The sequence below is a fragment of the Poecilia formosa genome, unplaced genomic scaffold (genome assembly GCF_000485575.1).
Source record: "Poecilia formosa unplaced genomic scaffold, Poecilia_formosa-5.1.2 Scaffold249, whole genome shotgun sequence".
In the NCBI taxonomy this organism is placed as follows: Eukaryota; Metazoa; Chordata; class Actinopteri; order Cyprinodontiformes; family Poeciliidae; genus Poecilia; species Poecilia formosa.
In genome coordinates this window covers 1-18819 of record NW_006800188.1, presented here as the reverse complement: position 1 = coordinate 18819, position 18819 = coordinate 1, and the positions used below count along the sequence as shown (strand labels likewise).

The 18819-nt window shown below is 38.8% G+C and overlaps 1 protein-coding gene and 1 long non-coding RNA gene across 3 annotated transcripts; both read left to right on the top strand.

The window, feature by feature from the left end:
- The first annotated feature begins 108 nt into the window (after positions 1-108).
- nampt2 (nicotinamide phosphoribosyltransferase 2) lies at positions 109-17392 on the top strand. Of its 2 annotated transcripts, XM_007569854.2 has the most exons (12): positions 109-400; positions 1793-1852; positions 2671-2806; positions 5337-5440; positions 5527-5655; positions 7170-7328; positions 8007-8137; positions 8328-8553; positions 9827-9946; positions 10602-10742; positions 12873-12998; positions 14829-17392. In XM_007569854.2, the coding sequence occupies exons 1-12, from the start codon at positions 353-355 to the stop codon at positions 14988-14990; spliced, it is 1542 nt and encodes a 513-aa protein (XP_007569916.1). In that variant the 5' UTR covers positions 109-352; the 3' UTR covers positions 14991-17392. The 2 variants fall into 2 exon arrangements, with proteins under 2 accessions (XP_007569916.1, XP_007569917.1); XM_007569855.2 differs by lacking the exon at positions 1793-1852 and having other exon boundaries at positions 110-400.
- Positions 17393-17696: 304 nt separating this feature from the next.
- LOC107838392 (uncharacterized) lies at positions 17697-18392 on the top strand. Its single transcript, XR_001664451.1, has 2 exons — positions 17697-18215; positions 18263-18392. It is a non-coding gene; the product is annotated as an uncharacterized LOC107838392 (long non-coding RNA).
- Positions 18393-18819: the final 427 nt, after the last annotated feature.

Genomic DNA, 18819 nt, shown 5'->3' with positions numbered 1-18819 from the left:
GTGGCCTCACCCCATACCAGCTTAGCTAGGAAAGAGAGAAGTTTTAAGAAATGTATTTGTAATGTCCTATTGCATTTGAAGGCAGCATGACGCACCAGGTCAAAGAGGAGAGGAGTGGACGTGCGCGCAGCCTGACCCGCCCCTTTCCAGCGAGAGAAGCCACTGCTGTTGCCCACTTACTGTTGTTTTGAGCTCGTGCAGCCTCCTGGCCTCGCTGACGAAACTAAAATTTAGGTTTTAAGCGGCTTCTGTCTGCCCTCGCCTGTTTTCATTTTCGCTGTATGGTTTTGGTTTGCGTGGTGAGGACGGAGACTGGAGGGCGTTTCTATTAATTCATTCACAAACGGCAACAATGGCAGCGCAGGACTTTAATTTCTTGCTCGCTACGGATTCGTACAAGGTGAGCGGATCTGTTTGGTACTCCCCCGGGGGTTCTGTTCTTCGTAAATGTTTCCGGTTGGTTATAAGCATTTATTCTGAGTGCGGCTGGTTGTGCTGTGCCCCAGCTCAGCGGTGCTGTTCACTCACGTCACAGTTATGACAGAAACAGCGTGTAGCAGATGACGGTGATAGCAAGAATCGAAAGTTAAGCCTGCTGTGTGCCGTGGGTGCTGGAAATGGAAATTGAAACTGATCACCTGGGGCAGAGCCCGGATAGAAATCAGCGTGTTGGACACATAATCAGACATTGAGCCTTTAAAGGTTAAAACTAAACTCTCATTTTGCTCTAAGTCTGTATTTCACTGAATCGCAAATGTGATTTGTCAACAACGTGATAAAATGGACTAAGCTTAAATTGACATTTTCATAAATTCTGTGACAATATTCAGAAGAGCCTGGGTTATAAATATGAGTGTTGGTCAGACGTTGAATATGTACATAGTACCATAAACTACTTCTGCTAAGACGCAACTTTGACATTTTGTCGTTTGATAAACTAAATCAGATTAAATACTAAAACGTTAAACGTGACATGTTTTTGTTTGACACTGTTTTTTGTATGTTGGCAAGATTTTCAGAAGAGTTTTGTGGGAATGAGCTTTGTTGGCCAAGATTGTGCGTGCAAATGAATTTTAAAGAATTCTGCAGTGCTCAGGGGAGCCTAAGCAACTTACTGAGGCTGTTAAGAAGTATAATTTGTTCTCAACACACACAGAAGCAACACAAACAGAGGTGAACACAGTCAAATACAACAGTCACTAGTAAAGTGGATAATATCTGGTATTTTGCTATTTAAGTAAAACATATACAGAGCTGGACAACTTGACTGAAAAACATGTCGCAGTATATGTGTTTCATATCAAGCGACATAGATAATTATTGCTAAATTTTGTGTTTTAAACATCTGAAATACTGCCAAGCTGGCAACTTGACCTTTCCTGTTTTATACACAATTTCCTCTTGAGCTGTGGATTCCATCCTTGGACATTTGGGTTGTAGGAAACCAAATTTCTTCATTATTTGCTCCTTTCAGTTGTTTACAGGAAGTGAAAACTGGTATACAAGTTCATTTCCTGTTTAGAGATTGTTTTTTTCTTTTACTCAACAACAATTACTGTTTTTTTTTTACTTATGTTTTGTGAGGAAAATATAACAACAACCACATACTAAAGAATATTGACTCTGATGAAAAAGAATGTAATAGTCTATTTACTTGCGGATGTTGTGATTTTTTTTTTTAATTATTATTATTATTTTATTTTCCAAGTGAAGCTGCTAGTGAGGACCATATGCCTTCTGGAATACTGTGACTTTGTTTATAAGCAGATTCAAATTATTCTCTTTCTCCAAGAGATCTCATTGCCTCGAGACAGCCGGAAAAAGCTGCAATATGGATGATCAGCTCTTGGTGGTGAGAGTAACGAAGCTATTTGCTACAATCCCTTTCTTCTACCCAAAATGTCACATCGGGTCATCCAGATAAAACGGGGTATTTTCTGTTGACATAACACGGTATGCTAGAAAACAACTTGGTATTATAATCTCGCACCCTGAAAGCGGTGGGTTTGGCTCCATCTTCCTCCCGTACATATCAAGGTGCCCCTGGGTAAGGCTCTTAACTTCAGATTGCCTAATGCAGGTCAGTGCGCCTTGAGAATCAGGGTTTGGAAACGTATGACCCTCACTCTCAGTGGACGGAACGATATGAAACTAAAACGGGGGATTTGTGTTTGGTTTGTTTTTAGCGGAACCTTAAAGCTGCCACAACACAGTTCTCCCAAATCATATCAGACCGAGGGGCCCACAGCCACAACCCTTCCCCCTGTGCCCTGCCAATGAAACACCAAACCACTCAAAAAGGGTCATTTAAGTTTACTTTTAAATGTGGACTGTCCCTTGAACTTATAAACAAAAGTAAATATTTGTTTTGCACACGCACGTAAGCACACTTCCGCCACTGGACAGGGGGCCACAAACCCAGAAAATGTTGTCAGCCACCTGGAAATCTCATCCATAAAGGATTAATTACAGATTCGTTCTCACCATTATTTGCTCTAGAGTGCAGATAAAAACCTCTGAAGTGCCAGCTACTGATTCCCTTGGTTGCACCTGTGCAGTGTCACACTGTGGAGCACTGTGTTTTTCCTCACTGGTGACCCCTACTGTTCTGGAAAACGACTGCAGTGAGTGAAGCACCTAAATTGACTCTTTGCATTTTTCCTTTTTCAGATCACACACTACAAACAGTATCCTCCAAACGTCAGCAAAATTTACTCCTACTTTGAATGCAGGCAGAAGAAAGGCTCTCAGTTCAATGAGGTGGTGTTCTTTGGTCTGCAGTATTTGCTTAAGAAGTACCTCACAGGTATGTTCTCCCATTAAAAAAGCAACAGTGAATAACTATTGAGACATGAACATGGTGATTTTCAAGGACTTGACCTTATGCTTATCCATCTTCCTTGCTTTGAGGAGACAGCGTAATCTTCCGACAACTTACTTGTATATTCAAAGGGTTTAACTACAAATAACATTTTAGAAAAGTACCAATCCAGCACTGAATATTCAGACACACTTAAAATGTTCCGTAAAAGTTTGTAGGCAACATTTGCCGGATGTCAAAATGATGCTAATATGGCACCAATGTTCACTGAACTGTAAAGTTCTCCTGTTTTCCCCCCCATTTCCTAGTGGAAATATTGCACACTTAGCAAATTAGATAATTTATTTAAAAATAACACTTGGCAAAGAACTAATTAATTTTAAAGTATTAGACTTCCAAGACAAATGGGATAAAAGAAGAATCACACTTTCTTTCTCTATCCGCATGTGCATAAATGACATCAGTAAAACTTTCATTAGAAAAATGTTAATTGTACAGAGCTTTAATTTAATGTAGTGGGCTTTTGAATAAGAGATTCTCAATAATAATAAAAAACATTAAAATCAAGAAAAATGGCATTTTAAAACATCCAATGCTTAGGAAAAATACTTGTGTATCCACACATTTGGAGTAAAAAAAATAAAAATAATAAAAAAAGGTTATTTAAAGAGCATTGAAATACCAGAACTGATTAAGATGTCATGAACATAGACACAAAAAAGCACCAATAAAGAAAAAACAACTCCCACTCTGACTCCTTTTTTTTTTTTTTAATAGTTTTGGACGAGGTTGGGTCTTGGTCCTAGTGGTGTGTAAGCAGAAACAGTCTGAACTTTGTGACTTTCCACCCACTTAACAACATCCATCCCCGAGGCGCCTGTTTGTATCCAAATTCCTTAAGAACGACAACCGTCAACACGTTTATCAACCTTAACATCGCCATGGAACACTGTAAAATATTCTGACAACAAGTTTAAAACCCTCAATTGGAAGGAATACATCCTCCAAGTCTTCTGGTCTTGAAGCTGAATTTTGAGATTAAACTCCATTATAGTTAAAGTTGGCACAAAATTAGGTCCATCAATAAGTTTAAATTGGGTTCATTGAAACGAGACTGAGGGGAACCTTCTTCAAATCAGAAACGTTTTACCTCCTTACTCCACAAAGCTCCTCTCCAAAAACTGGCAGTGATTCCTTAAGGTATGCTTTCCCTGACGACATTATTTCCCTGAACTAAACAAAGCTATAAATCACATCTGTTGATCCAGACTGCTGTAGCAGTGTTGAGCAGCATCTTGTTCAATCTCTGGGTGTAGGAGGAAGTCTTCCTGTGCAAGAAAATAAAAAGTCATGATTTCCAGTTTTAAAACTATAATCAAAGGTTGCATTTTATAACTGATTAGAAGTTTATGGCAAATCCAAATTTTTAAATAATTTGGTCAATGCCTTTTTGCCTTTGTGGTGAAAATACTGGGCTCTGCAGTCGTTTGCTGTCAACCCTGTGAACAAAATTAAATCCCTTCAAAATCGGAGAACGTTCCAAACGTTTGCAGGATGTCTTAAAGCCTTAGAGACTGATCCAATTGGAGTATTACCACCCCCACCCCTTCACACACACACACACACACACACACACACACACACACCACCTACCCTCACCCACCCACCCACACACACATAAAGAGCTACTGTGCTTCATTTCTTAACATGCACTTTTAATAATCCAGGAGTGTTATAGTTTTTTTTTAATTGTTAGAAAACAGTATTCAAAAAAACAGATCAGGGCCAGAAAGAAAGCCTGCTTCTAGATCTGTTGCAATAAACAATAAATCAATTAATCACATGTTAAATTAAGAGCAGCTTAATATTTCTCATTTACATGATTTATCGTTTTTCTATTTTCTTTCTCTTTCTACCAAGACTGGTCTTTTGTCTAGTGCTGTGGTCTCTACTAGCTCCTGTTTTTGTAGGACAGTTTTGCTTCCAGAGACTTCATAAATCATTTATTTGTTGTTTCTTTTTTCATTTATTTTGGATATGTAAAATGTCTTCCAGTTTGAGTGTTAAATGTTCACTAGTTTATCTTTGAGAATGCGTTCTTGCATTCCTGTGCCATCGGATTACTTAAAAATGGTCTCAAAACATTATTGTTTATCACGATAATGTCTGGGACAATTTATTATCCAGTAAAATTTGTAATTTTGCCTCAACTCATGAATTCTGAGAAAAAAAATTAAAATATGAACACTCACATCTTTCCGACAGTAAATGTTATGTGTCCTCCTTTCACCAGAAAATCTTGATAAAGACAATAGAATAGAAATGAGACTAAAACAGCAAACTATCACTCCAAGCTGTTCTCCCATGAGAAATTGTTTTTTTATTGCCCATAGAAACCGTTAATAGCGTAGAAATGCCTGCCACGGTTTTGTACTTTTTTCCGGCTTCATTCACATCAACTTTGATCTGCTCATAGGGGTTTGGTAGCTTTGCTAACATTCGGTGTTGTTTACAGGCCCAGTTGTGACCGAGGACAAGATTCAGGAGGCCAAGCTATTCTACCAGATGCATTTCAAACAGGCTGTGTTTGATGAAGAGGGCTGGAGAAAAGTCCTAGAGGTATTCAGAGACAGGTTCACCTACGCCTGTGTTTCAATCACTTAATGTCAAAGATGTAAAAAGAAATGTTTTTTTTTCTGTGTCAGAAACACAATGGTCGTCTTCCTATTCGCATCAAAGCGGTTCCAGAGGGGAAGATCATACCAAGAGGCAACGTTTTATTTACTGTGGAAAATACAGATCAGGATTTCTACTGGCTCACCAACTACATTGAGGTAAATTTGAAAAAAGTAACTTGAAGTGTTTGTTGTTGTTGAAATATTGTCATATTAATAATGCAGAGTAGCAAAACCTGCTCTCACAGATTGAAACTTTAAAGACCCCTGGGTGTCCAGAGAGGCCCCCGGAAAGACGAGCAAAAAGCAGTACCTTGATTCTGACTGAGAGGCGCTCTTTGGTGTAAAAGTCTCTGAGTGAATGATTCTAGATAAGGAAGGTTGGTTCTGTTGGAGATGATGATGTAAAGAAGGATTTTCCATAAAATCATGAAAATTTTGGATAACCCTTATTATGCTCTTCATGACTGTCATAGAAAAACAGAGTCTTCAGTCGGAGGCTTCCTGACATTCACCGTTATACAGACTGCTACAGGAGATCCTTCCTGCCCATAGCCATCAGTGTCTACAGTAACTTTGACAAATCTTGACTTAATAGGAGTTCCAACATTTGAATTTGAATTGTGCTTTTACTCAGTTGTGACTTATACTGGGATATTTGGCATCTGATTTCATTATAATTCAGATTGTAGGATTAAGAATAACAAGGAAATAATTTCAGGCTTCCACACAAAAACACAGAGTTTTTGTTCTAAAAAATGTTTTTTGTTATTTAGAATAGTCACATTCAAAATTTTGAAACACCTATTGATGCAATCTCGCCGTAACACCCAGAACTGGGAATTGATTTTATTATAATGTCAGCTAATGGTGGAACTGTGGCCAGTAAAAGCCAGCCCCTCGTACAACACTTTGCTTCATACAGAGGGTCTAGGCTCTCTATCAAGAAATGTTTTCTTCCTGGAGACATGGATCATGTTGAGGTTATTACTCAGTTGCTAACGTTTGCCTGTGACGTACTTAATGCACCAGTTCTCTGCTATGGTTCTTACGGGAAATTGCCTGCACTGTAAACAACCGTCCTCCACTGCGAACAGAGAAGAGTTGAGCCGCAGGAGGCCGCCGTTCATGTTAATTCAATATTTAGTAGTGTGACCAACATTGACTGAATGGCTTCCTTCACTTGCTCCGCTACAGACAGACTACAATTCTAAAGCAGGAGAAAATCAACATCATAGATTACACCATCTTCTGTTTGCCGATGGCCCGGTAGAAAATCTACCGGAAGGAATCGGGGTGAAGGGGAGAAAGCCCAGACTGTGCTGAAGCGAGATCTTATTTTAGCAGAATCCGACAGGAAGGCCATGGCCAGGCTACAGCAGTACTTCAAATCAAGAAGAGGTAATCAGGTTAAACTCTGAGAACAACTAGCAGATCTTACCTTTAGGAATCGTTTTAAATGTCCGCCCTAATTCATAACAGTGTTCGACTTGCATTTGGACTTGATGTCTTGAACATCACCGCTTCAACTTATGGTCATGTCTAAGTGTTTCTCTTGCTACAGAGCCTTTTGCATCCAGAATTAAAGGCTGATTGCTCATTTAAAAGCTTTTGGGGCTCTCCTTCATCCTTGTTGCTTTTGTTTTTTTTTATCTGCTTCTTTTTGGCCATAGACCATGCTGGTGCAGATGTGGTATCCCATCACAGTAGCTACCATATCCAGAGAGTTTAAGAAGATTCTGGCCAAACACCTGAAAGCTACTTCAGGGAGTCTGGAGGGCCTGGAGCTGAAGCTGCATGACTTCGGCTACCGAGGAGTCTCATCCCAGGAGGTCAGGAGGCTCTTGCTGCCTCTCTTCACTATGTGTGTCTCATATGTTGGCGCTACATATTTTTTTTTGTTTTATTCTTCAAGAAATCTTTATTTAGAAAGTATGACACACGAGTAATAATAATACAGGATATCAAAATTATTATTATTATTATTATTACATAAGTTAAAATAGAGTTTGACAAACATCATTAATAGAAAATGTTTCTAAACCTGGACAAAATTTGTATGTAAAACTGAAAAGAAGTCACTATTTGTGATCATTTTGCCAGGATTATAGAGTAAAATTAACTTTTTGTGAACACGACAAACTTTGCTTCTTTGTCATTGTTTTTGCATTAAAACCTTTGTGAATATTTTTGGAGTCCCAGGCAATAATCTGATCAGAGAGGGGGAAACGTGTATAATGTGGAAACGAAATGTTAAGGATTTTAAACTTTTCCCACTTTTTCATTTAAACACTATTATTTTCACACCTAGCTATAAGTAGCAAAATAAAACCTTTTGAAAGTGTGTGTATAACAGTATTAAAACATGCATATATCCACCTGTCGTTCATAGTAATCTTACTGAAGTGTCTATGGCGATGGCTGAAGTTTGTTTGCAGATAAACTTTCTAAATAAACTTGTAGATAATGTTTTTCTGTTTCATATTTTTAATTGTATTTTTAATTTGTAGTCTGCAGCATTGGGTGGAGCCGCTCACCTGGTTAATTTCTGCGGTACAGACACGATAGCCGGAGTATTGATGGCTCAGCGGTATTATGGTTGTCCGATGGCTGGCTTCTCCATTCCTGCGGCTGAACACAGGTGATCTAAACAAGTGGAATAAGCAGTTCAGAAATGGTGTGCATCAAAAAGAGAGAAGGTCCTCAATGCTGGTTTCCAATCAGTTTGTTAATGCTTTAACACAGTTTCCCTTTCAGGCGCAAATGTCACTTCTGTTTCTGCCCCCCCATGACGTAGTTCATCACCTCCATCCTTTTTGTGTTCTGTGTAGTACGATCATATCCTGGGGGAAGAACAAGGAGAAGGAGGCCTTTGAGAGGATCCTGGACCAGTTTCTGTCGGGACCAGTGTCGGTGGTCAGTGACAGCTATGACATCTTCAATGCCTGCAAACACATCTGGGGAGATAAGCTGAAGGAACGGGTGATGGAGCGCAGTGAGGACTCCTGTCTGGTGATCAGGCCCGATTCTGGAGACCCAGCAGAGACTCTAATTGAGGTAAAAAAAAAAAAAGACAGATCAAGTGTCTGACTTCATTTTAATTTTAAATAATAAAAAAAACATTTTTGACTTGATTGTATTTTGGGGGCTCAAGTGGGCGTCCAACCTTCCTCTGTTATTCTTTGACTTAATTACATACCATCCGTTTTCATTGGGTCTGGACTTCTAGATGGCCCTGCTGAGCCTTCTTGGTACCTGTCAGCACATATTTGGCTTCACATAATTTGTTGATGCATGCAAAAACCTTCAGCTACAGTAAAACTGTAAGATTGCCTCGCTGCTTGAGTATTAACCAATATGCAGCAGTGTTGATTGCACCATCATTCCTGATCCTAATCCCTTTGGGACTGCAGTAGCTCAGCACAGTACAGAGTTCAATCTCCAGCTGCTAAAGCCAGATGGTGTTTAGGGAAAGCGCCGAACTGCATCTTGACTGTAATATGGCGTTCTCAGTTCAGCATATGACTTGTATTTGTTTTCGTTATCAATCAAAATGCCACCAAGAAATCTGAAATTAGATATTTGTATAAAATGTTTCAAAAGACACATAATCTGTCTGAAGCCTGGGCAAAGAATTCCTCCAAATGAGCACCAAATTAGTCTGAGTGGCACCAGGAGAACTATGTTTTAGAGAAGCCGTTACAAAGCCCTATCTCAGTCCCACAGAAAGCTTGTTTAGAACTGAAAGTGTGTTTTAGAGCAAAGCTGGCTACAAACCAGAAATGGGCCTCAATTTCAGCAAGATGTTATGAGACACTTGTTGGAGTATGACCATAATATTTAAAAAACACAGTTTAAATGCATTTATACTAAGTGTTGAATGTATGTGAACTTCTGAATTTGAATAAAAATACATTTTTGCATTTTAGTGAATACAATTTTTTTCTTTAATCCTGCCTCACCTAAAACTGTAAAGGTTTAGTCTGCTTCTATGTCAGACAGTGGGGGGAGGGGGGGAAACAAACATTTGTGTTATATGAATACCTGTTTTTAACTTTAGCTGTTGACCTTTAACTGGATCAGTTGCTGATTACTTGATATGGGACTGCAGAAATATTTTTTGGAGGATTTGTTGCACAGTAGTTTTCTATAAAAATGACAGAATCTAAAGTTTAGTGTCTGAAAGTCATGTTACAGTAGATTCAGACTATCTACATCACCAAAGCATGCCGATCACTAGACGATGGCTTATTTAAATCTGCTCTAGTTGAATTGAGATTATATGCCACATTTCCCTCTAAAAGTGCCCTAACAATGATTTCACCTTTAGGTCATCAAGATTTTAGGAGAGTGTTTTGGCTACAGTCTGAACTCAATGGGATATAAGGTTCTTCCATCTTACCTGCGGATCATCCAAGGGGATGGCATTGACCTCAGCTCAGTAGATCAGGTAAGAAAAATCTGAAGATTGGAAAGGTTACATAATACCTGCATAACTGAAGAACTGTGCCGTTTCAAGGTATCCTAGTCTCAAATTGACAACAAAGATGTGAGGAATCGCTAAAACTGAAATGGAAGGCGCAGTTGGAAGCTGCTTGTTGTGAAAAGTACTCTGATTGTCCTTTTAAAGAAATAAGTTTGTTAAAGTAAGACAACATTTCCACTGTTGGCAGCGCCTGTAAATACTTTTTTTATTGTGATAAAACACAAGCTTCAAAACACAAACTACTTCAAGGTGAGGTTAAGGGGTCTTTTGGGCGCATCCGTGTGCACTGAGATGATATTTGATGTGAATTGGCACTATGTAAACTTTAATCTCAGAATTATAAGAATAAAGTTAACTTTTTTTCTCCAGTGACCCTAGTCCTTCTGTGTACCCCGTCATCCATAGCCTGGTCATCACCTTCCTGTGAAATTCCATTCAATTCCCATCTCCCTTCACATCTCCATTTGGGATTTCTCCCATTGAGCTCAATTTCTCTGGTTGAAGTAGTTGTGAACAATGACAAGCTTAGCATCAGAAACGTGCCTTTAGCTTCAGACAAAATTATTGTCTGTAATTTTGGTTTTGACCTTATTTTTTATTCTGCTTCTGATTTCTCTAGATTCTTGCTAAGCTGAGTGATGAAGGGTGGAGTGCTGAGAATGTGCTTTTTGGCTGTGGCAGCTCCTTGCTTCAGAAGCTGAACAGAGATACACTTAGCTGTGCATTCAAGTGCAGCTATGTAGAGACCAATGGCAAAGGGGTAAGTGCTACAGCTTAGGCCAGACACTCAACCATTCTAGATTTCAGAGCACGCATTACAATTTTTTGATTTTCTCCTGCCACCTGTAATACCATTGCCATGTAAAACATCATGCTAGGAAAAAGTTTTAAACACAGCCATTATAATAGCTGCAACTGCAAAATAGTCTTTTTGGATCAATTGTATTGTGTCCCATTGAAACAGTTCTTTTTATGAGTTTTTGTATCTCAAGTGTGTACAGGTATCAGATTGTTAAATATAATCAAAATGTAAAAAGTGCACACTGTCTAGTTGGAGATTATTTGGGTGCATTCACACCAGCCATGTTTAGTATTCCTTAATTATTCTTTAGTTCATTTGCCTAGAAAGTCCAGTTTGTTTGGAGAGATGTGAATGCATAACCAAACTTTGACCCGAACCAAAAAAAGTAAACTCTGGTCCTCCTACAAACCCAGGCCAACCGATCCGTGTTCGGTTGACCTAGGTCAAGTGAACTCTGGTGCGGTTTGAATGCACATGTGAATGCCAATGTACATTTGAACTTGAGACCGCTTCAAAAGCAGGAAGTGGATTACAGTGCAGGGCATTATGGGTAAATACAACTAAAACAAACATGTGAATCTAGCACTAGTGGAAGAAGTGGCTCTTGGTCTTTTATTAAAGACAGAAGAGGAATTCTCCAACCACTAAAATCTGATGCCTCTCCATTTTTGTTTACATTTTGTGAAGAAGGAAGTTGTGCTCAGTGTCTCCTTCAGAGGTTTTAGTGTTGTTTTCTTGAGTAGTTTGCCCCCACAGGCAAAGGGAGGGAATACATTTTTTAATGGATCTGGATCATTGGACACAGAGAACCGCAGCAGCTCAAAATGTAACAAATGTTGCGATCTTGATCCAATCAAACCGAGTCTACCGAACTATCTGGTGTGAAAACACACTTGGACTGCTGGGTGTATTGCTCTCAATCCCACTGCAAGGGCTTCTCTCCATTCATGTCCTCATTGCTGCTTTTTTTTAATCATTTTGTTTTTTGAAGGACCGACTTTATTACAGCGGATCTGAAAAAGTCTCATGAACCCTCAGGACTGTCAAGTATGATGTTCATTTTATGAAGCAATTTTTTGTCATCAGCATGATTACCTGGAGGGGGTCCAGAGCAGTCTTCAGAACAGAGCCAGGCATTTATATCAGCTTGTTTAGCTTTTCTGTGTTGCTGGCTCTCATACTGCTACTCCAGTAGCAGGTGACAGAAGAGTTTGCTCTCTCTCCAACAGACTTATAGAAGATATGCAGTGTCTTACTGGAAACACTCAAGGACTTGGGCTTCCATGAAGTACAGTCTGCTCTGTCTCATATGTAGCTTCACTGCTGCGCCTCTAGCCCCGACTGCTTTCTACTCCAACAACAAAGTATTTCTACTCCTCCTCCACTTCCGTTCCCATGATGGAAACCGTGGTTAGCCTTTTCCTTCTTGTCCAGCTCTGATGAACCCGACAGCTGCAGAGTCATCTGAGTATTTCTGCAGACGCGATCGGACTCTGACTTATGCTGGAGGTCTGAAGGGCACTGAGTGAAAAGGAAAGCTAAGAGTACAGCCCGCTTTGGTACTGCTGACCCCCATGGTCAGAAACACGACTCTTCAGGTCTGTTTGTCAGGTTGTCCACTGCTCTGGAGCCTCTGACAGCAGTCAGGGTGAATTGTGTTAAATGCAGCCTGACTCATTTAAGTCAGGCTGGACAAAGCAGGCAGCACAGTGGTGCCTGCTTTGTCCAGATGAGCATGGGTTTGTTGTAGCCGGCGTATGATGGTATGTAACGCCGCATTGTGTCATAATGCCGCAATATGTAATAAGGTAGTAAAACTGCGCTTCAGAATGTAGTAAAACAACAGCAAGGCCACATTTTATAGCAATCGACACAGAATGTAATAAAATCCTTAAACGTATTCTTCAATGCTTTCTGCCGCATACGTAATTACGCCGTTACATTTTGCTCTGATTATTACAAAATGCAGAGGTAGCTCTTTATTTTTTTAAAATAATGTAATAATGTGGCGCAGTAAACAAGTCTCAGTTTCTCTCTGTCCCGCTGCAGGCTGACATCCTGCTCTATGATCTTGTGTGTGTGTTCCAGATGGATGTGTGCAAGCAGCCAGTGACCGACCCGTCCAAGGGGTCAAAGCGAGGCCGGTTATCGCTGAGGAGAAACTCGGACGGCTTCCTCGAGACGATAGAGAGAGGAGCAGGCAAACCCGAGGAGGTCTTTCACAACTTTTGTTTTCTAATCATGTATTAAGTCACTTAACTAAACTTAAAATAGCAATTACAATCTAACTTCCTGTTTTTTTCTTTTGTTTGTTTTTTAAATTGCTAACAATTTAAATGATTGTTTTGCTAAAATATTTTGTTTACCTCATTCATAACTTGGACAAATAAGATAGAATAGTTGTTGACGTTAAAAAAAAAAAGAAATCTCAAGACATGTCAAAATACAAACGGGTCCAATTCATACCCTTAAATATTGAACAACTTCAAATTAATGGCATGTGTAAAAAAATAATAATTTAACCCTTTCTTAGTGAGTGGGAAACATCTTCATTGGCATTCAGCCATTATTATTACTTTTTTTATTGTTAAGATTGTTTTGTATATTTTCCCTGGTGCTTTGATGGTTTGGTGATGAGATTCGTACCTGCTTGCCATGTCCCATCAACTTAGCTCCATCCATAGATTCTGGACCACTCCACAATATTATTGTTACCGCCAATCAGAAGAAAAAATGCTGGTAATATTAAAAGGTAACTTTAAACCCACTGTTAAAAATAACATTGAGCTTAACTGTACAAGTTAACGCAATGTTAGTTACAGTAATTCAGGTCAAAAAGTTGTTTTTCTAAGGAAGCCCGGTTGATTTCATCAAGCACTTGGATTTGCAGGAATTCCTGCATGTAATTTGATTTCACAATCTGAAAGGTTCTGTTGATAAGCTAATCGCAAATGCATGATGTGACACTTTCAGATCACCCATGGCAACCGACTTTGATGTCAGATGCAACCCTGATTTAATAAAGTTAATTAAGCAATTAGGAACGATCTCCAGATATTCTTTTTATAGAGCAATGCTGATTCTTTATGTGGTGAAATAAAAACATCACTTGAACTCTTAAAAATCAGTGATCTGATCTTACTCAGACCACTGAGCTTTTGCTCCCAGATGATGTGTGTCTCTCTCTCCTAGACCCTGCAATTTAAGCACCTACACATGCAACTAACTCTTATGTTTGCCAGATTTTAATTGCTTAGACATTCCTACTGGCTCAGCGCTAATCTGTTTAGCTATGTTTCTCTCATAGATTGAGACACATCTATAATCAACTCTTAGCTTTTTCTTTAAAATTGAAACCACTCCTGGACTGGCTGGACTTTTATTTTGTTTAATTTTTGGCAATTTTTTGTGTTGGTTCTGTCTTCACAAACCCCCTGGATCTGCGGCAGGATTCTTCCTGTTAAATCTTAAATGCAAAATTCTTTTTGCATCAATTTGTCATGCAAAAATTTTAGCATCAAGGAGAAATTGATGTTAAAGCCCAAGATTCCAAATAAGGAATACTAAATTGCTTTTGAAATTTAGCATTTCTTACTTTTTTTTTTTTTTTTTTACATTTTTTTGTGAGACTCCATTTAGGTTTTGGAAATGGAATAAACTTCATTGCACCCTCTAAAAGCTCTGAGTTGAAAACATTTACCCAATTTTTTCACATTACTGTACTTCAAACCTCTCACACTTCGTTGCAGTTACCATGATTTTATCATTGTAATGATAAAATCCAACAATGCTGTCAGAGGTTCACTTCCTCCAGGTAAGGGGCGTGACCGCTGATTGGTCAGTTGCAGACAATCCCACTGGAGTGATTGTCAGGTGTCTTCATGTGAGTTATGTTGACACCACATAGCTAGATCCATTCTCTAGAATCCAGAATCTTTGAGTTCTGGAGCTGGTGTGTGCGTGCGTGTGGTCAAGTCTTTTCCTGTTAGACTGGAAACGTGGTGCTCTTGTGAGTGTGGGTAACATGTGCTCTGTGCTCTTCAGGACCTCCTGGTGACTGTTTTTGAGAACGGCAGCCTGCTGCAGGACTACTCTCTGGACGAGATCAGAAAAAATGCTCTGCTTCAGGACGACGAGCCAAACCCAAACCTGTACAACCACGAACGGGAGCTGCTGCACAACCACATCATCAGCAGCATCCATTAGAACACCCGGACGACTCGTAGGACTCACGGTACTCTGGGCACAGCGGGGAGTGGCGGCACACAGACTAGCAATTTTTTTTAAAGCACCAACTACATGATGAAACTCTGGATTAGTCACTGCCAAGAGCCACCAACAACCCACCACTGCAACCTTCATATCAGAGAGCCACAACATGTCTGTGTTCACGTCCATCTGCTTCCCTCACTCCCGTACCTCTTGCACAATCACCTGGTGTTTTATTATGCTGCAGCAGTGAACACAGCGCAGCGTTGTCTTGACACTAAATGTGACCAACTAAAGCTCAGGTTCAGATATAAGCTAAGTTACTCATTTCCAAAAATGTCTTGTGCTCCTATTGAGTTCTACGACAAAAGTAGATCAATATATCAGCTCGACACAGGAAACATTTGCAATTGTTGTGCATCAGCCGATGTTCCAGTGAAGTTCGGTCCCGTCACTCTCTGGTGGACATTTATAGAGCTGGAACTTTGTGAATGATGAAGAGCCATAAAAAATGAAAATATCTGGCCTTTCCTACTGGCCAGCAGTGTTACAGCACCGTGTCATAACATTTCCGTATCTTCATCAATCTTTGAAAGCAAATCCTGTCACAATTCAACTCTGGAATATAAATGTGATTCTTAAAGCTGCTTTTAACGTCAACATGCATCTCGTTTTACCAACTTCCACACGTCGTGAACTTCACTCTGTTTATTTTAGTGTTCATGTGAAGTAAGGAAGTTTTAAGTAGTTTCTAAGTGCAGGAAATGACTATAAAATAATACAGACAGATCATAACGGCAGTTTATGTTCATACCATTAGGCAGGCATGTACTTTTTAATGTTGCTCTGTCCAGAACCCCAAAGTATCAATTTTGTATTATTCCATAAAACTTAAGTTGTCATAAGAATGCTTTTTTTTTTTTTTTTATGTTTTGTAAATGTCATTTCAGTAATACTGACTAAATGCTTTCATGGGAGTTCAGTCCTCATCCATTTCAGGTGTTTTCAGACAGCAGTGCTGTCTTCAGTCACAGCCTCTTTCTCCCTGCTGGCTCTTAAAGGAACAGCGCTTTGCTGCGTAGAAACCCATTGCAATTATTACGTTTTGTACCAAAAAGTACTGTGTAGTCAGCAGCTTATCAAGGGAAAAACTGAAATCTGTTAAAAGAATAACACAGATACTTCTATCACAGCCTTCTTAATACATACTTAACATTGAGCTTAATTAGAAAACCATGCTACTGCAAGCTGTTTGGATAATATACCAAGCAGATTTTATTGTCTTTAGCTAAAATTTCCCATTTTTCAGCCACGATCCTATGTCACCATGGTTACAACTGTTTCTGTTTAATCATGACCACCGCAGACCAGCTGACTCACATTTACCTTTGAGTTGCTCTTGCTGGTTTAAATTGCTAACATGTTAGCATGTTAGCTTTGGGGACTGGACTCGGGCATTGCTGCTGTTGTGGAAGGAAAACTAAAAGGTCACATCCAGTTAGAATAAAGCATGTTTTTAATGAAAAGCTGGGACATTACACAAGTGCTTTTATTAAACCTGCACAGCTCAATATCAGGCTGTACTTTTTAATTGTATAAAATTATATTTATTTACCAAGTACTTTGAAAAGGTGTAGCGCTCATCTGGTTTTCTGATTAAAAATGTCTGATTGACATCTATACCACAAACCTGTGTTCAACATATGGCCTCATGTTTTCACACCCTATAATGTTGCCAGTTTGTCACTGATTGTACATTCTGATTCAATGTATAGTAGAACTGCAATAGTTTTGATTACCAGTGTGTGATGTTTTGTTTGAGGTTAGTGTTTTATTTGGGCATTTAATCTTTAACTTGAAACTGATTGGAAACATTATTATTATTATTATTATTATTGTTATTATTTGTTTAACCCCTTCCTGTTTGTTGTGTTGATCTGAGAAAAACAGCCAGTTTGTTTTGCTACATACTGCTTTAAAAGATTGATTTAATATTAAACATTAATTACTGAGTGAAATGTAAGTTTGCATTTGACAGACACTGAACAGATTTCGTTAACTGATGTAGCTTATGTTTAAGCTAGCTTAAACATAAGCTAACTTTTGGTTAATGAATGGCAAATGAACAAATTGACAAATGAACAAATCTGTTGTGTCCACAGCTATTCAGGTTTTTTTTTTCATGATTCATGATTCATGACTAAAATTTCTGTATTCGCATTTCCTCAAATTGTCCTTCTCAAATTGTGCAAGTTCTTATTTGACTTATTTACCCAAAATGCCTTTTAGGAACTGCTGCCAAAGATTTATTTTTTTTTACAGCTGAAAACATTTTTTATAAATGATTGTCAAACCCCTGCATCAACATGTCAGCTGTTTTAGGAAATTCAAAACTCTTATGGTCTGAACTCCTGAGCTGTCCAAGGTGTCCAACTCTCAACCTTTAACCCCTGGAGACAGGCATCTACCTCCCCATGATCCTGCAAGGCAGGTACAGGAAAAAAAATCTCAAAACTTTTCACATATTATGAAATGTATACACTAGGTTTTAGGAACAGGCATTGGTATATGACTTCGGTGTATTCACATTGCAGAAGTGTGATTTTTTTATTTATTTTTTGACTCTAGTGGCCTTTACTTGATAGTTAATTGACAGGAAGGTGGGTAATGAGAAAAGGGGGAAGACATGCAGCAAAGGTCGCCAAGGCAGGGAATCGAACCTACAACAGCTGCGTCGAGGACTAAGGCCTCCATATGTGGGTTGTGCTTAACCCCTGCGCCATCACAGCACACCCCAGAAGTGTGATTTTTGAAGTTGAATATTAAAGAAATATTAGGCACCTGAATCTCTCTCTGATTTGGTTCAGTTGCCTTCTTTACAGGAACTTTAGATTTTCATAGCTTTTCATTTTATTGTCCATCTTTTCAACAGTCATTTAAGTTTTAGACTGATGACTGTTGACCTGTTGTTCTGTAAGGAAATGTAATTAAATAAATTGTTTTGGGAAAAAAAACTTTAAGAAGGTTAATTTTAAAGATAAATCCTAATTACAGAAAGTTCTGGAAAGATTTAAGTAAGGTAGGAGGATTTTTTTTTCCTCCATCTTCCTCAAAATTCATCCATCCATTCATCTAAACTCGCCAGTCCTCGCAGGGTGACGGGGTGGAACAGGTCACCAGTCCACCACACCCCAGGAACAACAATGACTATAACATGTTTATGTTATAAACATAAACATGTTATAGTTTATGTATTGACAAGTCTTCAGTGTCAATACACTGAAGACTTGCTTTTCTCTTCATATTTTTTCATTACATGTCTGTAATTTTATGTTTTGTGTCCAAAGGTCACTATTTTTTTTTTTCTTTTGTGAGAATAAACCATCCCTTCCAGCCTGAGTGTGCATTTCTCTGCCTCAGCAGGAATCCCGCCTCTCAGCAGGATTACAGATGTAGAAGCTGTTATCACAGCGGGTTTATCCCAGAAGCAGTCCTATCCACAGGTGAGCTCAGACATGGGATCAAACATGTAGCCATACTTTATAAGAGTGTCGTGTAGTCCTTTAGCACTGCGGCAATATGAATAATAAAAAAACATAGCTTTTAATAATGTATCTCTATATTATAATTAAGAGCACCAACATGAAAGGCTCAAAAAAGAAATTCTGGGTATAGAATCCAAACATAGAACTCAATAATCATCTTTCTAAAATAGTATCAATACAGTGATTTTTAAAAAAATAAACTAATCAATAAATAAATAGCAAAAAGGTAATTTTTAACAGAATATGAAACAGTTGAAGGGGAATCTATGCCACTTAGGAGT